This window comes from Martes martes (assembly GCF_963455335.1).
Source record: "Martes martes genome assembly, chromosome: 14".
In the NCBI taxonomy this organism is placed as follows: Eukaryota; Metazoa; Chordata; class Mammalia; order Carnivora; family Mustelidae; genus Martes; species Martes martes.
In genome coordinates, this window is record NC_137902.1 from 13,845,035 (window position 1) to 13,872,014 (window position 26,980).

Below are 26,980 nucleotides of genomic sequence, written 5' to 3' on the forward strand. Positions count from 1 at the left end.
AAAGGTGCAAAGTGCTCTCCGGTTGGAAGGAACCGTGTGAAATTACCAGTATTTGGCTTTCTTGGCCTGCAAGGCCTGCAAATCGTCCTGGGTCAGCCCCCCGTGGTGTTGGCTGGAGTGTTGGTTGGTATGTTGGCCACAGAGGGCAACTTGGGAATCCTGACCAAAGGAAATCTAGACTCAACATTTACCGGACCAATTTTTACGATGTAAAAGCATCATAAAATATAGTAGTTGCATGAATATTCCTAAAGGGGAAGTGTTGAAAAACACTTCTATGTCCATTAGCAGAGACACCGCCTCCCTCCCCCCGCCACCGCGTTCCTCAGTGGAAACGATGAAGCTGTAAAAACAATGAAGAGGTTCTCTCTGTATCATGAGAGAACGATATCCAGTTTACTGAGAGCACAAAAAGTGAATTGTACCTATTGTGTGCTACCCTTTGTCTGAAATAAAAAATCGGGCTGGGGCTGGCTGTGTGAGATGGCCACACGTGTGTATGTGTTGAATATTTCTGGAAAAAAAATAAAAACCAACAACTCTAGTTGTCTCTGGAGAGAGGAACCAGAGACTTGGCGGGTGAGGGCAGACAGTGACATACCTTGTATAAGAATACTCTTCTGGAACTTCTGCATTCTGGGCCACGTGCATGTATTAATTTTTTTAAGCTGCTCTTCCCTCATGCCATGGACAGGCTTTAATCTAAGTAATGATTGCGCTGGGGCATCTGGGTGGCTCAGATGTTAAGCCTCCACCTTCGACTCAGGTCATGATCCCAGGGTCCTCATATCGAGCCCTGCATAGGGTTCCCTGCTTGGCAGGAAGCCTGCTTCTCCCTCTCCCACTCCCCCTGCTTGTGCTCCCTCTCTCACTGTGTCTTTCTCTGTCAAATAAATAAATAAAATCTTTAAATAAATAAATAAATGAATAACGATTGCTCTGAGTTAGTTCTGCTGGAGGCTCTTTTGACATAGGGTCCACTTCTTCCCATAACATGTTAAGATTTATTTATTTATTTATTTGACAGACAGAGACCACAAGTAGGCAGAGAGGCAGGCAGAGGGGGAAGGGAAGCAGGATCCCTGCTGAGCAGAGAGCCCGATTCGGGGCTCGATCCCAGGACCCTGAGCTCATGACCTGAGCTGAAGGCAGAGGCTTTAACCCACTGAGCCACCCCGGCGCCCCTCCCCTAACATGTTAAAAGCTGGGTGGGCAACACATGGGAGCAAGGATGACCTTATCAGATAGGAGAGAAATTCCTTGTCTAAGGAAATAAAATACGAACAGGCTCCCAACGCGCCCTGAGAGAGAGAGTTACCTCTAGTCAAACGTGGCCCCAGTCCCACAAATCGTTTCTGAAATGTGACCCCAGAACACGGAGAACGTCAAATTAACACCTCGACATCCAACGGAGGGCATTAAAAAATTTATTATGGCCAAGACACAAGAGAGAGGACCACATTTTTAACAAGGGTAAAGAGATTGTAAAACATCTTCTTGGACCGTGTCACTGCTACAAAAATTGTACCTGTGGAGGAAAACATTTTCAGCATGAGACTCATTGACACATGGAAACGGGACCTCAGAGGAGCAAACCACAGTTAACCAGCCCCCTGGGACTCCGATCTCTTGGACCCAAAGGCTCTGTGACACCGAGCAGAGTCCAGATGATTCTCCCTAAGCAAAACCCCTCAAAGAATGTCCTCTTCTCCTGTGGCTTCCTAATGAGCGGAGAATGAATCAGCTGAGTCAGGCCAAGGATTTTTTTTCCCCCCCAAAACCAAGAGAGTCTTTGATGCTCTGGTGGGCCTGCACTTGTAGGCCTGACACTGCGTCCCCAAGGGTGCCCTAGCCTGCCCACAGGGGACTTTCCCTATAGAGACAAGATCATGAATGTTCTTCATACACTGCTTCTGGGAACATAAAATGTGGAAGCCACTCTGGAAAAGCAGTCTGGCAGTTCTTCTAGAAGGAAAACCTAAAGTTCTCCTAGGACCTAGTGATTCTGCTTCTATATACGCAAAATAAATGAAAATGTATGTCCACTCGGAGACTTGGATACAAGCGACAGTATTCATAAAAGCCCCAAAGTGGAAACCACCCAAACTTCCACCAACTGATGAATGGATAAATAAAATGTGGTCTATCTAGATGATCTTATTTGGCAATTAAAAAGGAATGACTAAACTAAACTAAGACTGATACAGGCTGCACCAGGAGGAGCCTTGCAGACATTGTGCTGTGAAAGAAGGAAGACCAAAAGGACTCTATCTTATATGATTTCCCGTGTCTGGAATGTCCAGAGCAGGAAAATCTAGAGACAGAAAATAGACTAGGTTTGCCTAGGCCTGGGCAAAGGGATAGGAAGATGAGCGGGTGATGGTTAATGGGCGTGAGGTTTCCTTTTGGGGTAAGGAAATGTTCTACAATTGCAAAGATGATTGTAAACTCAGTGAATAGGCTAGAAGTCCCTGAATGGCAAGCTTTACATGGGTCGAATTGTATGGTATGGGAATGATCTCTCAATAAAGATGCTTAAAAAAAAAAAAAAAAGACTGGGGAGGGTTGTCACTCCTGAGCAGTGAAGCCTGGTCGGGCTGGGTTGGGGCCAGTACCCAGACATGAGATGCAGGGCACCCCTGGCCTCTTCCTGCCCTGGTGGTATCTCTGGCTAGAGAAGATGGCTGACCACCCAGCCTTCCCTCAGGGCTCAGCTTCAGAATGTAGCTCCTTGACGGGGGATCCCTTATGTGAGCGGCTGACTTTGGTACTTGCAATACATCATGTGTGGGCTCTACTGTACTTGAAAACAGTGACTCCACCCAACCCCCACTTCATGACTCTGAGATCCAGACTGTTCTGCAATGCACCCACCACCAGGCCTGACCGATTCTCAGCTCCACATCTGGCTGTAGATGGGCCCCGAGGCAGGAGGACACCAGACTGGCTGTCAGAAGACCTGGGTCCAAGTCTGGGCTGCGCTAATGCTCATGCTCTGCTCTTGAGTGTACAGAGGAAGGTGACATCTGATCCTTCTAGCAACACTCAGAGGAATCAGGAATAGTATGGCTGACCTCCAGCGCAGTTAAATGACGCAGCTAAGCAAGGTCTTGGTATGTGTTTTTGAACACATTTTGAGGTCTAGCAGTCTTCCCTCCAGCTTCCTTGTGCGGCCTTAGACAAGCTGCACGACTCTCCGTATCTTGCTTTCCTCATCTTAAAATGAGAGCAGCTGAGAGGGGATACCTAAGTTTCCTTCAGACCTTAACAGCCTGTTATTTTATGACGATCTTCTTTGAAGGTGGGCTTCTTCCTTCAGTATTTTAAATACAGTTATATCTTCTCCCAGCCCTGACCAAGTAAGATTCTGCTCCCTTGAAGGAGAAGAGAATGCCCCTGCGAGCGAGATCCCAACCCAGTTTCTATCCTTTTCACACCACAGTCTCCAGACAAACTAGTTTACATTAATAACTGCTCCCCAACTGGAATTAACTTTGAGATTTCCTACAAGTTCTGCCCAGGCATTTTTCTCATTGTTCGAGATCAAACAGTCTCATGTTCGTCTATTTCTCAAATCTATGCCTTATATCTTACTGATGCCTTGCTCCATTGAATTTGGGTAAGGGAAATGATATTTGATCAAATGATATTTGATCTTTCAAAGTGAATCAGAAGGCTAGATGAGGAATTGAGATGAATAGTGGGGTAGAGAATGGCCGGATGGCCAGAAGACTGGACAGATGGCTGATGGCTGGATGGATGGGTGAGAGGTTAAGCGGATGGACAGAAAGGGAGCGACCAATGGCTGGGTAGACTCTTACCCAGATGGGCAGGCCGGTGACTGGATGGATGGATAGATGGGTGGATGGATGGATGTGTAGCTAGACTGGTAGGTAAATACAGATACTAAGATGTAGGTGGAATTAGAGATACGCACTCAGTCCCATTTTCACCACTTTGCACGGTGATTTGCGAAGCCCCCAGCTTGGTCCGGAAAAGATTTACCACATGGTTGTTCCAGAGGAACTTAACCTTCTGGATTTTTCCAACATTGAGGTCCATATCAATGTCACGCGTATGATTTGCATGTGGTTTTAGGGAGCCTCTGAAAGCACAGACATGGAATGTTATCTCAGCTGGATGTATGAATACATAGGATGATAGCAACCTGCTGTTGGTTTCTGCAAATACCTTGAATGACTTCATGGGCATCCAGGAGCTGCTAAAACACTAATATATTTGTGAAGCACACATCTGTTAAAAAAGATAGGACTCTAGATTTCTACTGTCTTAATTTGTCCTTAGGGGAAATCAAATATTTGAGGAGGCCTATTGACCTTATAATTATACTATAAGACTAATTAGTGCAATGTCTCATGTTTAAAGATGTATGTGGCTCAGCAGAGATCTTCTGTTAGGATTTCATATGGGGCATAGAAAGTTGTCAAAAAGCTTCAACTTAACATGAAAAGTATTATGGAAAAGTTAGTATAAAAAACCACAATATAGGGGCGCCTGGGTGGCTCAGTGGGTTAAAGCCTCTGCCTTCGGCTCAGGTCATGATCCCAGGGTCCTGGGATCGAGCCCCACATTGGACTCTCTGCTCGGCAGGGAGCCTGCTTCCTCCTCTCTCTCTCTGCCTGCCTCTCTGCCTGCTTGTGATCTCTGTCTGTCAAATAAATGAATAAAATCTTTAAAAAACAAACAAACAAACAAACAAAAAAACACCACAATATAATTTTACAGCCCACTCACGCATTCACCCAACACTTATTTACCAAGCACTTCATCTGCCCAGCAAAAGCTAGGGGCTGAGGCTACCACCACAGCAAGAAGGTAGGTATGCCTGTGTGGGGAGCGGAGAGTGCAGGTGTTGGGGGTAGTTGCCACGTAAACGTACCTTATTGGAGGAGAATTTGATACCCATAAAACCAAAGTCAGAAAGCCATGACTGACATTCCAAAAGAAGTTAGCACATATCTGATTGTAAGTAGTGAAGTCTCCCTCTGGGCCTCACTCTTCTCATCCGCAAAATGGGATGACTGGGTCAGATGCCAAGATTTTCCTCCATCTCTGACATTCTAGGATTCAGTGGTTCTCTCTAACAGATGGCCAGATTTAAAAAGCATTTTATGCCCAATCTCTTATGAATACTCCATGATGAAAAGTCTGACCATTTCACGTTACTGTCAAACTTACTTGAAAATTTCATATTGTTTCGAGTTTCTGTTACTTCCGTACAAAGCAATCCTGATGTACCCACTCGTTTTCTTTTTTCCAGCCAGCGTGACGGATACCCTGTATCTCCAACCTGTCCGAAGACATATAATCAGTTCAATGAACTCATCTTGTTGGAAAAAAAAAAAAATCATCCCATGGAAGGATTCTTGCTCCTAGCTCTGCATCCCCAGCCTGAAATGTCAGTAGTGCCGAGGTAGAGAAACCCTAATCTAGAGCTTTCTCTGAATATTCACATGTACACAGACAAATTTATGAAAGAACATCCAAGCTTCTTTTCCCTTCCACAAAGAGGATGGGCTGTATTCTCTACTGTCTCAGCCCATCCCCTCCCCAGACTGATCTGCTACCCTTCTCTACCCCACCCTGTGTTCTGGAAGGCCACCCGCACCAGGGATCTCGCCACTGGCGTTCAGTTGAGTTCAGCTGATAAGAGACTAACGCAGGAGATCGGAAGGCAGGAGGAAAGAGGGGGATCCGTCTCTCCTGCTCCCCTGCTGCCTCCTGGCTCTGGTACCGGATGTCTGGCAGTAACTTCCCCTCTGGGGAAGCCGTGCCGCTCCAGGAGCCCCACAACCACCCAATGCTGGGCGCCTCAGCATCCCTTGATTATTCCTTTAACCCTGCCAAACCTCTCAAAGTAGACCCTTCAATAAAGTCTCTTCATTTGAACCATGTCGCCGAGTTTTCTCTCCTGTTGGGACCCTGACTGATACACTTCGTTTGCATTTGTTGAATTGATACATGGTTTTTTGCCCATTTGCCTTTTCGCTTACTAGAGAGGATTTCTCTCTTCAGTACATAGAGCTATCTCCTTGCTTTCAACGGTTCACAGAGTAGCTGGTTGTCTACCAATTGGTGGGCATCTAGGTTTCTCCTCACAAACTTTTGGTGTTAAAAGCAATGCTGCAGTGAACATCCTCGAGCACACCTTCTTGGCAAGCGTTGTCCCAAGGTACGTCTGAGAAATGGAATGTCTGGGTTGAAGGAATATGCACAGGAGACATTACAGACACTGCCCACCTGTTGTCCTCCATCATAAGTATTGTGAGGATTACAGGAGATACTACACGGGTAAAGTGCTATATAATTTTTTTTAATTTAAAACTCCCTTGAAAAATAATGCTCTTCTATTCAGCTACCATGTATTATTACTTATGACAAATGAATCTTGATGATTGTACTATCTTGTACTTTTTTGGTGAGAAGCTGGGCAAAACAACACAAACACAATGTGTGTGTGTGTGTGTGTGTGTGTGTGTGTGTGTGTATGCATGCGTGATTGTGTAGGTTGACTAGTATGACAGGTGATCACAGGCATGTCTTGACTTACAGGGATTTTGCCCCACGTGACCCTGTTCTTCTGTTGATGGATTCACCCTTCCTGCGTCCAGGGTGGATGAACATGTGACCAGCCTGTGCCAATCACTGCGCTTCACTCTGTTGATCAGGCTTATTGGTTAAATAATGTCCTTCTATTACAGCTAAGCTGGTTGGAGTTGTTTCTGTCAGGTGCTGGCAAGGGTCCTGACTAATTAGGCTGGTACACCTTCCAAATTATTTGCAAGAGTTTTTAAATGAGTAAAATGGAAACTTACGAGTAAAGTTACCACTGTCTCCTGTGTTCAGGAAAAAGGTTTGTCCCACGGCACTGGTTTTCCCCTGAAACCGGTCAGCGTAGTGTCCCATTTGGGGGCATCCTCCAGCTGGACAAGGGAAACAGCTATTCTAGTGAAAAAACATAATTTGCTTGTTAGTGGTGGGCTTTGACTGACTCAGTCAATCAAGTGATTCATCTTCCCATCCATCCTCCTATTTATCTACCCATGTACCCCTCTATCCCCCATCCTTCCTCTCATCTACCCACCCATTCAACCATCCACCCATCCGCTCTCCCACCCCTCCACTGACATCCATGCACTTATCCTCAGAGTCATGCACAGAACTGTATGAAGCCCTGTTGTGTACCCAAACAAGTACCCAGAGAACCTGGAGTATAGCTGGGTAGACAAGTCATATCCAGGGAGCAATAATGTTCAAGTATGGAAGGGAAATGCAAGACATCTTCCAGGAGGAGTAAATGGGACCAATACGTTCTTTCAAAAGAGCAGAGGAAGAGAAGGTCTGTGACCATCTTCACTTTAATGTGAATTATCTAACTGATCCCTGGGTGATGTTCCTCAAACAGTAGCTCATTAGTGGGGGCTGGAGGAGGTGGTTTGCTCTGTTCAGATCAGACTAACATTTCAGGCTACAGTGTCACTGGTCTTCTGTTCTTTGCTCTCACCAAATCCACCTTCCATGGTGTGCACGACTATTTTGCAATTTGGAAAGCACAAAACAAATGCTGGAGGCTGTGTATATTACTATCCACACCCCCACAATAACGAGCACAGCCAAGACCATGCAATGACTACTCTTGGACCCCGGGGATGGAACATGATGTCCTTTTGACCTTAGTTCAACCCAAGAACGTTACAGTCAAAATCAACTTTGGAAGGAAAACGTGTGTGTATAAATATATTTTTAGTTTTAGTTTTGAGAAAAAATATTTTGAAACTTCAAACGTTTGCATCCCCAAAGTACCAATTGATTCAGGTAAGAAGCTCAACCTTTTATACTGGTTTGTTGTTGTGGAACACTATCACCTTGGGGGTAATGGGACTTGTATAACGGAGAAATATGCAAATTTTTAAAATCTTAAACAAGTAATCAAACTGTAAGTCATCAAATGATGAGACAAAGTGCCACTGAATGAATGCCAATGCGTCTGGTTGTGTACACTGAGGACTCGAGAACACCAAGTGAATCGTGAAGAAATAACCAGACAATTTCAGACTGTGGTTATTCTACCGAACACTCGGTCTGGAATCCTCACAACTGTCAATGTCTTGGAAGACCAGTGAAAGATGTAGAGCTGTTCTGGATTAAAGGAGGCCAAAAAAGGGGGTCTGGGTAGCTCAGTTGGTTGAGTGTCTGACTCTTGGTTTTAGCTCGGGGCATAAGTTCAGGGTTGTGAGATCGAGCTCCATGCCGGACTCTGCACTGGGCCTGGAGCCTGCTTAAGATTCTCTCTCCTTCTGTTCCCTCCCTGCCTACTAATGCTCATTCTCTCTCTCTTTCAAAAAAAAAAAATGAGAATGAGAGAAAGATTAAAGGAGACTTAAAAAAAGTCAATGCAGAAAAAGAAGGGAAGAAAGGGAGGGAGGGAGAGAGGCAGAGAAGAGAAGAGAGGCAGGAAGGAGGAGAGGGAGGGAGAATGGAAGAAAGAAAAAGAAAGACATAGCTCTAGAGGACATTGTTTGGACATCTGGAGAAGTCTGAGTATGGACTACATATTAGAAAATAGTAGTGCATCAATGCTAAATTTCTTGGACGTTGTTCTATAGGAGAATGATCTTGTTCTCAGGAGATGAATGTATTTATGAGTGAAGTCTTGAGTTTGCTTTCACATAATTTAGAAGAAAACTACACATAGGCACACATTTAAGTGTCAATAATTGGTGCACATAGGTGATGGGTAGACAGATATTCACGTGTTCTTCTTTCGACTCTTGTGTAGATTGGGAATCTTCCAGAATAAAAAGTTGGGATGGAGGGAAGGCCCAGCAGTCACATCCCCTCCTGCCCACCCTGCTTCTGGGAGAAGTCTCTGTGATGCTCAGATGTGCGGTCCCTCCTCCCATCAGTGATGAGGTTAGAGCTCTGCTCTCTGCCAAGCCACAGGGACAAAACCCCCATCACCCACAGGGCCACTGACATCTTTCCCTGACTGGTGTGACCTACCTCCTGAAACTCATTGTAGGAGGCACACGGGTAGCCCAGGAAGCCGTCAGGGTTGAGGATGCTGCTGGAGTAATACTTGTAGCTTCTCAGGTGATTGCAAGCCACAAAGTCTCGGGTTCCTGGGGAAGCAAAGGCCATGGGAGCTCACGGGAGGCAATTCACTTTTAAAGGCTGAACCATTAAGACTGAGCGAGGAATCTCCTCCACGTTGCACAGATGGGTATGAGGGCACAGTCTGAAAGGTCTATCCTGTCAGTCAAGGGGCTTGTTTAGTAGAGGGGGTTGACCAGATGGCTCTCCTCTCCCTCCACTGTGTCTGTTTGCTGGGAAGCTGCAGGTGTTGGGGAAGTTCCTACTCAAGGGCCAGCAGGTGTTGGGGAGTGGCCGGCGCTAAGGAGCACATCTGTGCAATCCTGGGGGCTGGGCATGTAATGTAAAGGAATGATGAGGGCAGCGGGTCATGCAGGAGGCAGTGAGAAATGTATACGCAGGGGGAGAGAGTGAGAGAGAGAGAGAGAGAGAGATAGGATAATAATTGCCCAATTGCCTTTAAGGGAATTCTACACGGTCCAGCCAGTTGTTTTACGGTAAAGGCCCAGATTACTTGTTCTGATTTTTCATGAGAAGCCAGCATCTTGACTTTTCCGTGAAAATCTTTCCGTGCTCAAATGATAGCCGTACCTTCCCGCTTCTAAACAGTCACTGGGAAGGCCGGTCACATTCTGCCGTGGGGTGCGACCTGCCCGCAGGCTGGGCGTCAGTTCGCCAGCTGCAAACAGCCGCCTTCTGGGTGAAGCAGGCTTCCCTGTGCCTTCGGCCTCGGGCCGAGAACCCCTTCCTTCCTCCTGTTCCAGGCGCGAGGCAGAAGCAGTGGCCAGTACAATCGCTGTGGCCTCTGGCCACTCCGTCACTGCGTTTTATGTGCCATCTTTTTCTTTAGACCAAAGTCCTCTTGTTTGGAAAATGTTTTTTTCACTTCTCCAGCTACTGGGTGCAAAACTTCCTATGAGGTAATCCCTGGCAACAGCAGAGGTAGCTGGGGGGGGTCCCCTTGGGGTCGGGGGTCTGGTGGCTTCATCCACTACCCGGGGAGAAAGGCACATTCCCTTTGCATCTGGGAAGCAGCGGTAGGACGAGCCCCCCCACAGCTTTGGGCTCCATGTGCTACCCACCCCCATCCTGTCCACAGTCCAGAAACTTCCTGCAGAAGCTGGTTCCCTGTGCCCCACACCAAGGCTCATCACCAACAACAGAACCTGCTTCATCCTGAATTGTTTCTTTCGTCCGGAACTGCGGCCCTGGGATCCCAGCCTACAGAGCAAGTGGCTTTCACCATTCCTCTTGGTCACTCGGAGCTCCACGCGATCACACACACTCCCGTGTTCATGGGCTTCTTCACTCTAACTTGTCTTTTTAATTAAACCTGGGCTCCCATTCTGGGTGGTCTGCTCAGCACTTCTGGGAGGGGGCGGACCTTCCTGTGACTCTGGTGGGGCCTCCCAGGGAACCCAGCAGCCGCATCTTCCGCGGGGTCACTGGTGCGGAGCCCAGAGGGGGTTAAAGCTCCTGCGGCTTTAGCAACCTTGCTCTTTAACATCAACATACAGAATATAAAAATGCCACCGAAGGTCACTGAGCCCCGTGTAACGGACTGCACTGGGTGCTTGCTTTGGGCTAGACCCCAGTGGGTCTGGGAGGCCCTTGACACAGTCCCTGGCTTCGGGGAACTCCCAGCTCAGACAAATAAATCCTAAAGTGAAATGATCACAGACTCAAAGCCTCCACTCTCAGGGAGGACAGTGAAGCTGATCTCAGGGCTGGGCCACAGGAATAGCCGAAGGTCAGAACAAGGGCGATGAACACAGATGATGCTTTAGGTCACTTCCTATTAGGGTCACTGAGCCTGTCCTCTCAGATGAATGGGGGTCCACACAAGGCTCATCCCCTAGAGCCCGGGCCTCGTTCTCCCAGCACGCTCTCCCCAAACCCACAGAGCACATCCCCCTACTTTGTCTTCCTACCAGCTCAGCTCTTTTCTGTACCTGGAACCCGGGCACAGTAAATGGCAAGCAAGTCTAAGCCCCTCCGATCTTTGCTTACACCCAACAAGCAGTCCTTCAAGAAACAGGCGTGGGGGACAGAAGGCCAAAGCTGGAGCTGGGTCTTTGCCGGTGAAATGGTCCCCTCCCGCCTCAGCATCTGGCCAAGGGGAAGATGGTGCCAGATGGGGCATGAGATCAGGGCTCTGCAGCCAGAAGTTGGGCTTAAATCTAGAGGACCCTTGGGCAAGTTTTATACCTGTACCGACCCAGTTTCCTTGTCTGTAAAACAGGGCTGATCAGAGTAAAGACCTCAGGACATGGCTGTGGAAATGCCCGGCACCGAGAACACCCTGTTTCTCCCCAAGTGGATGGCAGCTGTCTTGCTTCTCTACTTACGTACCTTCCCACAGGCCGTCGATGTCAACAATGGTCGAAAGGCTATTTTTCTGACATCCGGGCATTTGCTTTCCTCCATTTGGATAGAAGTCCAGATGGCCCACCTTTTGGCTCATTCCAAAACCTGAAATAGTATAAGCAGAGGGGAGCAGGGAGGTGAGCGGTCCCAACGTTAGGTTGTGGCCACAGACAGTATTGGCTCCTTCCAACCACGGCGAGAACCTTCTTGGCCAATTCTCTCCTTGGCCTAGCCATGCTGTCTGTGACTTTGCAGGAAGTGCTCAGAAATGGGCATTTGGCAAGAAAAGAAGGGCGGAGAGCACACAGGAAGAGGGAAGAGGGGGACGCTGGGCTCTGGGTGTGCTTGCACACAGGTGTATTTGTATGTATATGTGTGTCTGTCTGTCTGTCTTGGGGAGACCCTAAGCAGTACCGCCAGGCCCTGACACCACTATGTACCAGGAGCTGCATATCAGGACCATATCAGGTGCAGCTTTTCTTCCTGTATTCATTTAATAATTTTGACTTCGATGTTATATTGTTCTACTGAGACCACATTCCATTATATCGCTATATTGAGAGCCCAGAGCAATGGTAGGAGTTTTGGTTTTTGAAGCATTCAGACCTGAGATCACAACCTATTCTACTTACAGACTTCGCCGTCATGTTGGGCAATTACTTGACCTTGTGAAGCCTTCGTTCCCTCGGCAATGAAATCGTAATAGTAATACCTACTTTTTAGGGTTGTTCCGATTAATGAGCTAATGTGTACAAAATACTCAAGGAAGCATATGAGTGATATAATTTTCATTAAAAACATACTTTCATTGGCAGTTTTCATGAGCGGTTGTACAAGAAAATAATGAAAAAAGAACATTGGCTTTAGAAGAACCCGATAAAAGGATATATTTCATCTCCAACAAAACGAACTATGACCATAGCTTTGACAAAAGAAGTAAAAAAAGTTTTTTCAAAAATCAACTTTTGCATTTTGCAAGTACAGGTCAAACATCAATAAGAAACTTAACTGTCCCTGTGGATATTGGTAGACTGGAAAGGACTAAAGTTTTGAAGACTGGTGAGGCCCTTCCAGGCTGTAGAAGTGTTTCAGGCTCACCTGGGCCAGCAGGCCGATCCTACTGGCGCTGTCCTGACTGTTTATCTGTGGCTGGGGCCCGAGGTCTTCCTGTAGTTAGCCTTTTTGAATATCACCCTTGAGGTATGCATGTGGGGTACACCTGGACCCACTCCCATCCATCTCAGCTGGTCACCAGGAGGTGCAGGGGGGAACTCACCTAGGAAGGGGACGATCGGAGCAGAATCCGTGTGAATCACATCCACAAACATGGCATCAGATGGGTCCAGCCGAACCTCTTCAGGCGTGCCCTGGAAGCATGGCTGTGCGGGGTCCAGTCCTGAAATCGGGGAGCGGAGTAGTTAGATCGCACTCTAACACAATACAGGCTCTAAACCCTCTACCCACAAAATCCATGGGGATTTCTGGCCAGGAGTCCCAGAGCCCAGCAGCCATGATTTGGGGAATTGGGTCTGTAGCTCCTAGTGTGCTTAGGAGAGAGGAGTTGAGAGAGAAAGGCTAAAAGTGGGGTCACTGACTGTCAACAAACATCCAAAAGTCCCCAGTGCCTGACTCTGAGCAGGATCTAGGCGGTCCCCTTGCCCCTCATGTCCTTTGTCCTTTTTACCCTCACCCGTTACCAAGTGGCCACAGCTCTCCAAGACTGCAAGCTCCCTGGCCTCGCCCGGCTCCACCCAGTCCTCAGTCCCCAGTCCCCACACTGTCCTCTGGGGCTGCTTCCGCTATCCCCAGCCCGCTGTTCACTTCCTCACATCCTCCCCTAATCAATCTGTTCTCTCCAAGACTGGGCTCAAACACCACCCCCTCAGGGAAAACTTAGCCTCTCCTTTCTCAGTGCATTCCACCCACAGTGTATAGGGTTATTTTGTGTTTAATTAATTTCACTCTGAATTTACTTGCCTACTTAACTGTCTGCCTCCTGGACCAGACTGTGGGTCTCCCAAAGGGGGCTGTGGCCACTTCGTCTTTGAAGAGAGGCAGAGGGTGGAACCCACAGGGCACCAGGGACTCAGGGACCTATATTTAGCCCTGGTTCTCTGCTCAAGGTCAAACACCTGTCCCCTCTGACCCTCAGTTTCCTCGTCTGGAAGGTGCGAATAACAACCACTCTCTTCTTACAGGGTTACTGTAAAACCCCCATGAAAAGATAAAAGAGAAAGGGCTTTGCAAACTGAAAACTTCTACGGTAACATGAACTATAATCATCCCTCAGCCGACCCCAGCACAGGGCCCTGAGCAAAGGAGACATCCATTTCACGGTGAATTGAACTGTTTGCCAATGCCACGTGCTGATTCGCCTGCACAAAATAAATAGTTGTCTGTGTCTGCCTCGTGTGCGTTCATTTTGCCAAGTGACTCATTCATTTATTCAGTATTTACTGAGCACTTCCCATGGAACAGGTTTCAGGTGGCCACTTTTCACTCTCTGCCTGTGCGTGGCACAGCATTCGTATTTGTGGAACTGACGCACTAATTTTAAAAAATCAGTTGTTGTTGTTGTTGTTGTTGTTGTTGTTGTTGTTATATTACTCTTGCAATAATAACCCTGAAGTTTTAAATTCACAGTCAAGTATTCCCTAATGAAATCATAGACAGTGACTTTCTGAGTCTGGTGGGGGCGGCCTCTACAGCCTGCTCCCGCTGGGCCTGCCAGGGCGCTCTGCCTGGGCTCCCGCATGCGCCCCGCTCCCAGCTCGCCCACTCCGCCCCCCACCGCCCCCCACCGCCCGGCCACTCAGCCTCCCGCACCCGGTCGGGGCCGCGCCGCGCACCTGTGATCCTGCCCGCGTGGCCGCCCAGCCTCCTGCCCGCCTCGGCAGCGGCGTGCGCGCCCAGGCTGTGGCCGATGAGGTGCACGTCCTCGGGGCTGTAGCCCAACACCGTCTGCGGACGGATGGCGCGTCAGGTCCCGCTAGGTGGCGGGGATGCGCGCACGCGCGGGGCGCGGGGCGCGGGGCGCGGGGCGCGGGCTGCAAATTCCGGAGGGGACACCTCCGGGACGCCGGCGGGGACTGCGCGACCCGGCCCCATAGTCTGCATGGCCGGCTCGTGCGCGGGGCAACAGTGCTGACCAGCGGCCACCGAGTCAACTGCAGGCGGCCGGGGCGGGGACCGGACGTGGGCTGCCTGCTGCCACCCACACCCCGCCACGGGGCCACCTCCCCTGGACCCTGGCGGGGGTCGGGCCTGTCCGGGAGAGCGCGGGTAGTGGTCCTGGCTCTGGGATTCTCCAGAACAGACCTTCCAGAAGGCGGAAAGGGGCCTTCCCGCCTGGGCTGTCTGAGAATGAAGCCTCATCGGGTGTCCCAGCGTGCTCTGGAATTCCCAGGAAAGCCTACAGGGAAGGCTTTCTTCCAGAGGGAGAAACTGAGACTCAAAGGGGTTAGTTCGCCTCCAGTCCCATTAAGTAGGAGTCTTCAGGACAATCCAGGAGGGAGAAAAGGGGCAACTGCACCTTAGAAAAGGCCCTGCTTGGGGTTTTAGGCCCGGCCCCAGCCCCGGGGATCCTTAGGCTGTCTCTTAAGTAGGAAGAAGGTGGTGCTCAGGGAGGGCCCCCCTCTCTGCCGGCTCCCCACAGGATGTGGCCCAGGCAGGGTTTTACCGACAGATTTTGAATGAAGAAAGCTATCTCTGCTCCCACGACGCGAATGTTGTGGACGGCTTGGGTATATTTGGTCTTTGCCCCTCGTTTCCAGTCCACACAAATGCAGTTTACCTTCTCCACTTTAAACATTTTCTAGGGACGACAAGCAAGAGGGAGAGACCGATTTACCAACAACGACAAACTGTACACTCCAGAGATAGGCATCCACTCCCCTCAGGCACCTAGCTGTGCCGGAGCTCTAATATTCCTTGCATATGTCCAGACTTACACCATGTCACTATTGATTGGGTGTGCTTATCTCCACTTAACAGATGTGGAAACTGAGGCCCGGAATGGATTAAATGACTTGTCTAAGGTCTCACAGATACTTAGTGACAACAGCCAGATCAAAAAGATCACTTCCTATATCAGGGGTTAGACTATTACAGTAGGGCCAAATCCACTGCTTTTACCAATAAAGTTTTATTAGAACGAGCCACGCCCATTTGTTTACTTAACTGTTTATCGGTGCTTCTGAGCTGAAGCAGAGTTGAGTTGAAACCCTATGACCCAAATTGAACACAAATGCTAAAGTGTCTGATACCTGGTTCTCTACAGGAAAAGTCCGTGGACCCTATAGTAGATAGTCGAAGCCCTGGGTAGTGCAGCTGTTATGTTCCCAACAATACTCTAGGTGTTCTAGCCTGACCCTGGCTCCTGATTTGGATAGTGCAGATAGAGAACATTCCCAACAGCGCAGAATGTTCTATTGGATAGCAAAGCTCTACACGCAAATTCAAGTTGCTTTCCTGTCTGGGACTTTCTGATTGGACCCTGGTTCTTTTCAGCCTCAAGAGGAGCTGGTTGGCCAGAAGTTGTTGGGTTGGGAGAACTTGACAATGGACGCCTGGGGAACCCAGGCTTTCCTTGGTGGTTTTTGCAAAGGAGGGTTCTTTCCCTATTTCCTTTCCCGACCTCAGGGACACTGGGGCTGTGGGGTTTGCATCTGGGTGCTGATCTCCGTCCAGTGGCTAGGTGCAGGGCAGTGGGGGACCCCTACCTTGCACATGTCCAACAGCCAGTTCTCTTCCCCCTTGTCTATGAAGCCATGGATGATAAAGCGTGTCTTGCGGTCCAGTTGGAAGTTGGAAGCCTCGACCGTGGCTAGATCGGTGGCCGTGATCAGCTGGTTTAATAACAAAAAAAGTGCTAAGCGAATGCCTGAAGAAGGATCACAAAGTAAAAACAGCACCGTGGCCGCGTCCAAGCGGACTCCCAGCTGGGAGCAGGGCATTGGTCCCCTAGAACCCCACAGTGGGCGACCTCACGGACCTATACATAGACACCAGCTCTCTGAACTCTCTCAGGGAGAGCGGGGAGCTGCTTGGATCCTGAGCATGTCCCTCCTGGTCACTTCTGACCACCTGCAGGAAGCCTGTCCTGCTTCCACCTAACAGGCCTTCTGGGAACTGAAGGGTGCCCCAGGGGTCCCCACCTTTTGTCTTTTGTGGCTATGGATTGCCTCTTTCCATCTGTCCTCCAGCTCCTCGGGAAGGATTTATAGTTCCCCACTCCACTCCACTGAGGGACTTCTCTCTCTCCCCAGCCTGGTGCAGGAAAAAGACAGACCCTCCCCGGGAACGCGAGGCCTGGGCTTCTCCATAAAAGCCGCACATACTTCCCCGGGAGCAGGCTGCTGCTGCTGGGAAGCTTCTGCAGGTCTGTGCACTAGTGTGTGTCGATGTCAGTTTCTGGGTTGGGCGTCCATAGAGTTCATTATGTATGCATAGCGGTCTGTGATCCTGAGAGCCAAGTTGGCTCTAGGTCTACCATTGGTGAGGAAGCCTCATCTGGAAAGTTCCAAGGCCGTACATTTTTTTCTTGGACAACCACGTGAAGGCTCCAGCAGGGGCAACCCAGTCCACCCACCACACAGTGTTTCCACGCCCACTCTTACTTGGAAGTTGTTCGGATTTTCATTTGTGTACAGGAGAAAGCGGGTGTCAATGTCCTTGGGGTCCCAGGGAAATAACTTTAAAGGCCGCTGAAGGGTCCCGCACCATGGCTTTTCATCGGAAAAGCAGCCAAGATGTCCATAACAGATCTCCTTTCCTGGGGCAGGAAGAGCAACGAACAGGGCCCTTGTGAGGTTCTGGAAAGAAGCCCTGTGTTCTCAGCTACACGAGAGGGTTCTTCGGCGTGAGCCCAGGGCTGGCTCTGGCCAACGCTGGTCTTCACCTTTGCCGGCCATTGTTCCCCAAACTTCCGTAGTGATGGGAATCACCTGGGGACTGGGAGTGACCCCACGTGTCGCGTCTACACAATCCCAGGCCCCTCCCTCAGAGACTCTGATGCCCCTCACTCCCTAGGATGGAGTGTGGGAATAGCATGTTTAATGCTATTTAACCCTTATCATCTGGCCAGTCGGGGAATCACTGAGAATTCCTGGGGCCCTTCCGCCTTAGAACTACTTCTCCCAGGAAACTCCCAGATGGCCTTGGACTTCTGTTCATCAAACATCAGGTAATTACCCCAAGTGTGAAATCTGTGGCTCGGGGCTTCCTGATTCCCCTTGACTTCTCCGTTACAACCACCACCGGCCGAAGCCAGCTGTAAGCGTTCGTGGGCATTTGTCCCATTTGTCCCATTTGTCCCATGTCATCCTTTTACACACACTTTTGCCCCCAATTATTCTCTGCCATTTCAGATTATAATTCACCTTAAAAGGTGAATTTTCTAAGAACGGGGATGATTTCTTGCTGCATCATATGGTGTGTAGTAGGGGTCCAACCTGCACAACTGATGAGGGCTTAACCGTAAACGCTGGTCCTTTCTGTGCCTACAACACGCACATTTCCACTAGCAGTTGTCACTTTGGGGGGCGGGGGGACATAATCAAATCCGGAGGATTGCAGTGGGTCTCTGTTTTAGCCTTCCTCAGCTCCTAAACTGGTGGGGCCAAATGTTGGCCGTTCATTCAAAACTGGTGGTGGTTAATACTTGTTCACGGGGCATCAGAGACCATGTTAGCAATTTACCAGTATTATCCCACTAAACACTCAAAACAGCCCCATGAGTAAGGAATTCGTATTATTGCACCCATTTTACAGATGAGGAAACCAAGGCACAGGGGACGGCTAGCAGTGGAGCCCGGATCTGAACCTGCGAAGTTTAATTGGGAATAAAGCTAGTTGCTGAGGAGATCAGGTTCAAACCCTGCCCTGAGAGAGACAGGAAATCAAACAGGGAACGAGGGACTAAAATAACTCTTGCTCCAGGTGCCAAATGCAGGGGCTTGGGGGCCTTGTTAAGACACCTGGGCTGTTGGGGGAAAGCGGGGAAGTGCTGGAGGGCATCGAGCTGGTGAATGGAGCGGGCCCTGCTTCATGAAGGAGTTTTGTGGAATCTCGTGTAGGGGGCTCAGAGGAGGGAAAGGCTGGGAGAGGCAGGGGTTTGGAGTCGGGCAGGGCAGGGGCAGGGCACCCGGGGCGGTCAGAGGCAGTCTAACCTCTGACAACAGTGGAAATTAAGGCAAAGGTGAGGAGATGGGGGTAGGAGGTGATGTCCGAGCCTGGTTTGGAAAAAGTGAGTCTGAGGCATGGTGGGAGGTCCTAGAGCTCAGGAGGGTGGGAGGCCAGAGGCTAGGTAAGGGGGAAGCCCCAAAGCAGAGAAAGAAAGGTGGGGTGCCTGGGAGGGACTTTTGGGGGCTGCCCAAGTCTGGGGCAGGAGATGGTAGCAGGCCAGCAAAGGGGACCAGAGGGCCCAGAAAGACCTGAGATGCAACCGCACCCATCCCAGACTCTGCTGTCGGGAGCCAGGTCTCGTTACAGGGCCGGGATGGGTAGGAAGACCCGGAGGGGGCTAGGGACAAGCCAAGGACACTAGGGGGAGGAGTCTGGATGCAGAAGAAAGGCTCACTAGGGACCCGAGGAGTCCATGTCTGCAGTTGTGGGAAGCATTCTCCAGCAGGGTCTGGGGGGCCCAGCCAGGCAGGGAAGGGTTCTGCGTGATGGGAGGAAGTGAGGGAGAGAGGCGCCTCCGGAGGGCACCTGTGAGGTATACCTCTGTGGGGTGGGGGTGATGGGCAGTAGGCAGTCTGGAGGCCCCAGGGGGCTGTGGCGACAAGGGAGGTTACTTCTGTTTGAGGACAAGTAGACCTTGGCTTCTGTATCTGAATCTGGACAGAGGCCAGGGGAGAGGGACTGATCGGAGCTGGGGAGACAGAGACCCTGTGAGGAGGAGGAGTGGGGGCCGTGCGCGGGAGGGTGCGCTCCTTTGGCAGGCCTGTCCCATAATGTCAGCTCTGTGACAGTCTGTGGACATGCACTTGGCCACTGGACGGACTGAGGGTGTGGGGGGCTGCCCAAACCGCCTCCCCCTCCCCCTGCCCTGGCACCTGCCACCTCTCCCCCCCCCCCACCGCCCCAGAGCCTCTGTAGGAGGAGCAGGACAGAGCAGGGGGATTACCCAGGATTATCCGTGACAAGAACATTCCACAGAGTCAACCCTCCCTGAATGACGGCAGTTGCGGTTTTTCTTGAAACAATGATAATGTTGTTGTTCGTGGCGGCGGTAATCCCGATGATAGTGTCTCCAGCGGCCTCACCCAGAGGCCAACCCAGGCACTGTCCCTTGCTCCCCCAAGGGATGGTAACAGCATCCTCACCTCTGACTGTAGCCAGCAGGAGAAGACCGATGGTCCAAGAAGGCAGCATCTACGTGCAGGAAAACATAGACACACAGACACCCTTGGGCACAGGTACGAGGCTGGCAGTTGCCGAGCCCAGACAGGGCAGGAGGCCCGGGAGCACACGGTGTGTGGAACCGAAGCCCTGTGCCTGGGACCCCCTGGGGCTCCCCTGAGTCTGAGGCCTCCCGCCTACGCACATGGCTTTGGGTGGCCCTGCTCTGAGACCCCTGGTTTCTGGGTCTCCCCTCTGCAGTGACTCCCCCCCCCACCATTCTGGGCCACGTCCCTCTGGCAGCCCCAGCCCCCCCAGGATCCGGGCTGTGACTTACTGGGCAACACCAGGGCGTTGTCTCACAGCCCAGCCGATTGGCTATGGCTTTTATACGCAGGCCTCCCCTTTGGACTCTCGAGATGGGCGGATGGGAGGGCTGGATAGGGCTGTGCACCTGCGTGCTTGGAACTTAGGTTATCACAAACACACATGACACATACACAGAGCGACACATTCGGCCAGCTCCGCAGTGTGACCCAGATGCTCAAAAGAGGAAAACGAACAGGTCTCCACTCCGGCTTTGTTTGGAAACAAACATAGTCTATTTTAAGACCCTTTCCGAGCTGTACCTTGACCTAGAGATAAGAAGGTCACTTCCTTCAAGGCTGAGAGGAGGGCCTGGGTGAACAGCCAGGTGCCGCCCTGCCATTTTTTTTCAAATTGACGTGTAGTTTAGATATACCACAGTGCATAGATCTTAAGTTTAAAGTACAGCATAATAAGCCTTGACAGCGGTGTACTCCTCTGCTAACGTCCCAGGTCAACATATAAGATGTTTCTAGCAGCCAGATGTTTCTCTCATGATCTTTTTTTCCCCTCTCATGATCTTTTAGCATCAAGCCCCCACCCATGCCTGGATTTCTATCACCATGGATTAGTTTGCTCTGTTCTAGACTCGCTTATAAATGGAATTATACCGTGTGTGTGCCCTAAGTCTTGCTTCTTTCCCACAACCCGTTTTTGAGATCCAGCCATGTTGTTACCTGTGTAAGTAATTGGCTAATCACTTTAACGGGTTACTTTATTACTTTTAATTACTTTTTATTAGCTTTCTGTTACTGTGTCATATTAATTTATTTCTGCGTGAATATATCACAGTTGGGTTATCCATGTGGGTTCTTTCTAGCGTGGGACTATGAGGAACAATGTTGCTAGGAACATTCTAGTCTGGATCCGGTTTTTAGGTAGACACATACACTCATTTCTCTCAGGTAGAACCCCCCGGTCCTGTGGCGTGTGTATACTTAGCTCTAGAAAATGCTGCCAGACGCTTTCCTGAAGTGATTGTTGCTTACTGAGTCCCACAGGCAGTTGGGTGAGAGTTCTAATTATTCCACGTTTCAGTCTTGCCCTGGACCAATCCCAGAGGTTGCCAGCCATTTCCTGAGGGTTTCAAGTGTAGAAAATGGCTTCTTTTTTTTTGGTGACACTCCCTTCTGAGAACTCTGAGGTGAGCTGAGGGAAGCTAAGGACTGAACTTCTGTATCTCGAGTAGGCTTCAGAGAAGTTTCTGGAAAGGGTAAAGTGATGATGAAGCCTGACAGGGATGCCTGTGCCTCAAAGTGACCCCAAAGCCTAACGTTGCCCTTGGCAGTATCCAGCAGCGGAGAGAGGAAGTGAGGTCCAAGGCTCATGAAGGACCCCAGTGAGGAGCCTGGAGTGACATTAGGCTGAATGGAAGCCCGAGACCCATGATACGGCACCAGTGTGGTTACCCATTACTTTTGAGAAAACCCGAACTCCTTACCATGGCCCTTAGGGCACCTGGACCTCGCTCCCCTTTCCTTCCTCACCTTGAGACTTGCTCACTGAGCTCCGCACACGCCAGTCATACACCATCTCTCTTGAAAGTGTCCGTCTCTGGGTCTTCGCCTACTCTGTTTCTTCCTGAAACACATGACCCTCTCTCTTTAACCTCGGGGCTCCCCTTCAATGTCATACCCTCAAAGATGCCTTCTTCAATGTCCAAAGCAGAACCAGACCTTTGTGGACCTCTATCACTGTCCTGATATTTTTTCTTTCATAGCATGAATCCCAGTTGGTAATTTTATTTCCATGATTATTTGTTTAGATCTTGCCTTGACGGCAGGGTCAAGTTCTCTATAGGCATTTCTTTCTCTAGAGCCTAGCACGGTAACTGGTAGATTTGGGGTAATCAACAAACGTTTGCTGGGTGAAAGAATGGGACATTGGAAGCTGATGACTCATTGGGTTGTTGAGCTGGGTAACTTCCAGATCTTTCCTGCCATTTCCTCCCTGCTCTGTGCCCTGCTCCATAGACTGCCTCCCTAGGCTACACGCCTTTGGCCTTCTGGTTGGCTTGAGCCAACTGGAGGCACTATAGGGAGATCAGAGGGTAGGAGGAGAGAGAGGTTAGAGTATTTCTTCCCAGGCTCCCTCCCTTCTGTGCCGTGGTTGGACAATATCGGCACTTATTTCTCAATTTGGGGACATGTCTCTGCACCAAGTTGCCCCCAAGGAGGGCTGGGCACCGCTTCCAGTCACCAGTGGCCGAGGGCTGACCCTGCTGGGTGCTCCCATGCATCGCAGAGCCTGACTGGTCTCTTTGAGATGGTGGCCCAAGACAGGACAAGGCAGCCCCCCTCTCCTCTCTGGGGGCCTGAGGTCCTGAGGTTCTAACGTTCTGCCAGCTGTCTGTCCTGGGAAGGCAGGGAAAGCCAGCACCTGTGGGAAAAGATGTTTATTATTCACATGTTGGCAGGCACCAGGGTCAGGGCCTGGAGGAGCCCTCCAGCTGCTACAGCAGCTGCCCGGGGAAGGGGACAGCTGGGTTCTCCTTCTCCTACCCCCTAAGGTCTGTTGAAAATGGTCTGCTTCTCTCCTTCAGCACCTCTTCTTTCTGTCCCCTCCCCTCACTTCCCCCTGCTCTCATCCTGCATCGGCTGGCTGGCCTCACCCCTCTCTAGGCCAATGCATCTCCCGTCCAGGTCTCCTCCCCAGCCTCCTCCCAGCTTCGACCCTGTGGGTGGCTTCTTGTTGCCCTCGGGCGTGTGTTTGGTGCATTCTCTCGCTCACTCAAGCTCCTTGGTGTGTGGCTACAAGTGCTGGATGATCTTCCAGCCTTGAGGGTACAATAGTGATCGGAACTGGCTACTTCCCTGCCCTCCGGGACGGTTGGCCCCCTGGGGCCCCAGCACTGATCACCTGCAAATAAATACACAATGACAAACGATTAAAGGCGCTAAGAAGAAGAAAAAGCACACCAAGGAACTTGTACGTCGATTCGTGGATTGTGTAATTTGGGTTGTACGCCAAGAGAGTAACTTGGGGGTATCCGGTGGACAGGGGTCAGAATTAAACAGACCCCGAAGTCAGGTATGTGAGGTTGTAGGTTGAACTGTGTCTCTCACCAAAAGATATGGTGGGGTCCTAACCCCCAAGACCTCAGAATATGACCTTATTGGGAAATAGGATCTTGACAGGGATACATGAGGGAATTAGGGTGAGTCCTAATCCAATAGGACTGCTGTCCGTACTAAAAGGGGGTATCTGGACAGAAAGACGCGGACACACAGGAAGAACGCTGTGTGAACACGCACACGTTGGGGCACAGTTTCTGCCAGCCAGGAAGCACGAGGAGTGCCCGCAACTGCCCGAAGGAGGGAAGCACGAGCAGATCGTCTGCACAGCCCTTCCGAGGAACCGAGCCGGCAACACCTTGCATGCACCTGTAGCCTCCAGAACCGGGAGAGAATGAGTTTCTGTTGTTGAACCGTGCGGTCCGTGGTACGTGTGAGGCAGTCCGCGCAGACCAGTGTGGCCGCCACAGGGGCCTCTGTCCAGCGTGGCTGCGGCTGCTGCCCAGAGCGCCCTTCCCACCCTGCACGTGCTCAGACGGGAGGGCTCAAGGTTCTGGAACGGACCTGCCTGTGTCCTCTTCTGAGGTCCTGTACCCGTGGTTGCCCTGTCAGGGATGGCTCCGCAGCGCCCCCACTCCCAGAGACACCCAGGTGCCCCCAGGCCGTCCTCCTCCAGTCCTCTCAGGGCGCAGACGCCCCTCCCCCTCCGGGTCTTCCTTCCAGGGAACAGACTCTGCTCTCAAAGCCTGGGAGCTGCATGTCTCTCCACTTTCAGACCCAAATCATACTCAGACCTGAGTAAATAAATACGTGGGTGTCACCCTCGCTAAAGATTCTCACAACCCCTGGAACATTCCCTTAACCTCATTGCATGGCACATCAACTCAGGAAACCAAGGTCTTGCTGCAAATGGCTACAACAAGGAAAGCTTTGTCTCTATAACTGGTTATAAAACCAGACTGTCCTCAAAATAAAAACACAAAGGGCCCCTGGGTGGCTGAGTCAGTTAAGTGTGTGCTCTGGCTCAGGTCATGATCTCAGGGTCCTGGGATTCCAGGCTCCACGGTTCCAGACAGAGCGAGGGGGGATGCAACGCAATTTAGGAACTGGGCCTGGTTGTAACTGGTCAGTCAGGGCCTGTGGCTGTTATGAGACGACAGGTCGCTTAACGAGCCTGTGTGCATTCAGCTCGTGGGTCGCTGTGGGCCCTTGTGTCTTGATCGGGTTTCCACTGCTGAAGCCTCTTGCCTCAAAGTGGCCTCTACAGAAACTCCTTGTTCAAGGTCACCTTGACTGGAAGGTGGCTTGACTGGGACCCTGTTAGCTCAGTGCCTTTTCCCTTGCTTCCAACCAGACTGAATGTCCTCTGAGCTTTATGCTTATGAACTCTGAATGGGAACCTGGCGTATTTTCATCACCACACTGCCCCACTTTTGCCATATAAACAATAAAACAAAAACAAAGCCCAATCAAACTGGTCCCAAGGAGTCCCTGAAATCTGGAAAGTGGACCTGAGATGGCCCAGGCCACACGGGCACTGCAGGTGGACCCCCCTGGGGAACTCCAGAGAGCCCCGAACTCCCTTTCTCCCCGGGATGGTGGGTTTGGGTTGCAGATCTGTGGGGCTGAGCTTGGTCTCCCCGATGGTGTGGGGAAGTAGATGCCCCACGACCACACTGGTAAGTAGCCAAAACGCACAGCCGGGATCTGGAACCTACTGTTCTCTGCCTTTCTGGGAGTTTTTTCCAGCTGTGTATCTGATAAGAGGACACGCATTTGAGGAGAAGGACATGGGAGGAGAGAGCAGGGGCCTAGCCCCACTCAAGCTGGGGTCTCCACCAGCGGCTCCCCTGACGCTGAAGCATAGGGCCATCGCTTTAGCTGCAGGTGGGACGCAGGTCACCCCAGGTCTCCTGTGGCTCAGGGCAGTGCCAGGCTGAGTGCCCACGAGGTGATCCACAGCCTTGGGGATTCTCCCCAGCTGGCTTCCTCCCACTATACCGCATACTCTTCTCAGTTTTCTCTTTGTTTTAAAATAATTTTTCCCAAGTCTTTATCCATTTCTGTGGGTCTAGGGAGCAGGTGAAGCCGGTTGTCTTTGACCAGAGAGAAGGACTCTCATGGCCACCCCAAAGGCCCACCCCCTCCGGTATACCTCAGTTCCGCTTGCCACCTTCACATGATCCTCATCACCTCTCCTCTGCATACCTGTAGGGCCTCCTCCTCCTAGATGGCCTCCCAGCCTGCAGTCTCGGTAGGCCATCTTCTTGCAAACCTGGGCCTGGAAACAACAGCTCTCTGGAGACTTCCTCGTCTTGCTCCTCCCCCTCCTGGACCACCCTGTCCTGAGACATGCTTGCTTTTTGCACTATCAGGCGGCGTGGTGGTGTTGATCTAAGTGCTGGGCCCCCGACAGCCGGGCACACCTCCAGGACTGAATCCAGGTCTCATTCTTCCTCGAGTTCTAGAAGCTGGTGCAGAGCTGGTGTGTGGTGCTGTATGCGGGGTCCACATTCCACTGGCTGAGCTCTTCTGCCAACACGGTGTGGCCTTGCTCAGGGGGAGGGTCCGCGGCCAGCGCTGGGCAAAACCGTGACAGAGGGGCCTCCGCCCCAGGCTTCGTGTTCTCCTGCTCGGTGCCCCCGCCCAAGGTCCTGTGCCTCCCTCTACCGCCGCCATCGCTCATCATCAGCCTCCCCGTGACCACTGTGGCTGAACGCTCACCTTGTGCCCTTCGCTATGAGACCCTGCCTACAGGCGCTCCTTTAATCCTTACCCAGCATCTGCTTTCAAAGAACAATCTGGAGTTTGAATTCAAGTTTTGAATTCAAATTCAAGTGTGACGCTCAGTCAGAGCTTGATGGACCACCAAGGTGAAGCACAAAGAGGCCACGGCACGGAGACGGTCGTGATGGGATGTGAGGCCTGGTGACCAAAAGGGGAGCCACTCAGGGGACCTTCCTGGTCTGGCAAAGCTCCAGGGAATGATTACGGGATAGCCTGGGCTACCCTGAAGGACACCTTCTCCTGTGTAGGTGGGGCTTATGGCAAGTTCTGATTGGCTGAGTGCTCCCCGGTGACCCCAGCTGATGGATGACTGAGAAGTCCCTCCTCAGCAGAGGGGTGCCCAAGGTACTCCTCTCAGAAGCCATCCTTCCTCCGTGCTGAGCCCTGCCCTGGGACAGCCCTTGCTGGGGCCCAGGAAGAGGAGGGCCGGTTTGTGCTCAGCAAATACGCCATCTCTGGATGCTGGGGCATCTTAGACCTCACCAAGAGGCGGGGCTGCTGAGTAGCTCCATCACCACAAGGAGGCCATGTCATAGCATGGCCTTTCCAGTCAGGGGAACGGACCCCCCCAGCCCCCAAGGGCCCCCGGTTCACTCTGTGCTTGAACAGCTACCTCCCCCTCTCCGGGCCTCCGTTTCCTCACCTGTGAGATGAGGGGCAGGGCTATAGGCTCTGCTGAGGCCCCCATACGCCCATCCCCCAGTTGTTCTGTGTCACCCCCTGAGGTGAGGAGCAGACAGTGGACACGAGGACCACAGACCATGGTGTATGGTCGTGAGGAGCAGACAGTGGACACGAGGACCACGGACCACGGTGTGTGGTCAGAAGTCAGTGGCAAGAAAATCAAATGTCTGGAAACACTCAGGACTTAAACGATCGACTCCCAAATGTCCCCAGGGGCCAGCTGACATCAGTGACAGACGTTGTGAGTGGGTAGATGCATCAGTGGTTTTATTGCTGTAACACAGTGACCGGATGGCACCTGGACG

At 51.1% G+C, this 26,980-nt stretch overlaps 1 protein-coding gene across 1 annotated transcript; it reads right to left on the reverse strand.

Moving 5' to 3' along the window:
• Nucleotides 1–1,464: 1,464 nt before the first annotated feature.
• LOC308355465 (pancreatic lipase-related protein 2-like) lies at nt 1,465–19,857 on the reverse strand (the record flags this gene model as incomplete). The annotated part of the gene is made up of 12 exons (XM_080823689.1): nt 1,465–1,528; nt 3,938–4,105; nt 5,200–5,311; nt 6,837–6,966; nt 9,025–9,143; nt 11,467–11,586; nt 12,758–12,877; nt 14,331–14,442; nt 15,161–15,295; nt 16,203–16,328; nt 17,100–17,254; nt 19,809–19,857. The coding sequence occupies 12 exons, from the start codon at nt 19,855–19,857 to the stop codon at nt 1,465–1,467; spliced, it is 1,410 nt and encodes a 469-aa protein (XP_080679815.1).
• Nucleotides 19,858–26,980: the final 7,123 nt, after the last annotated feature.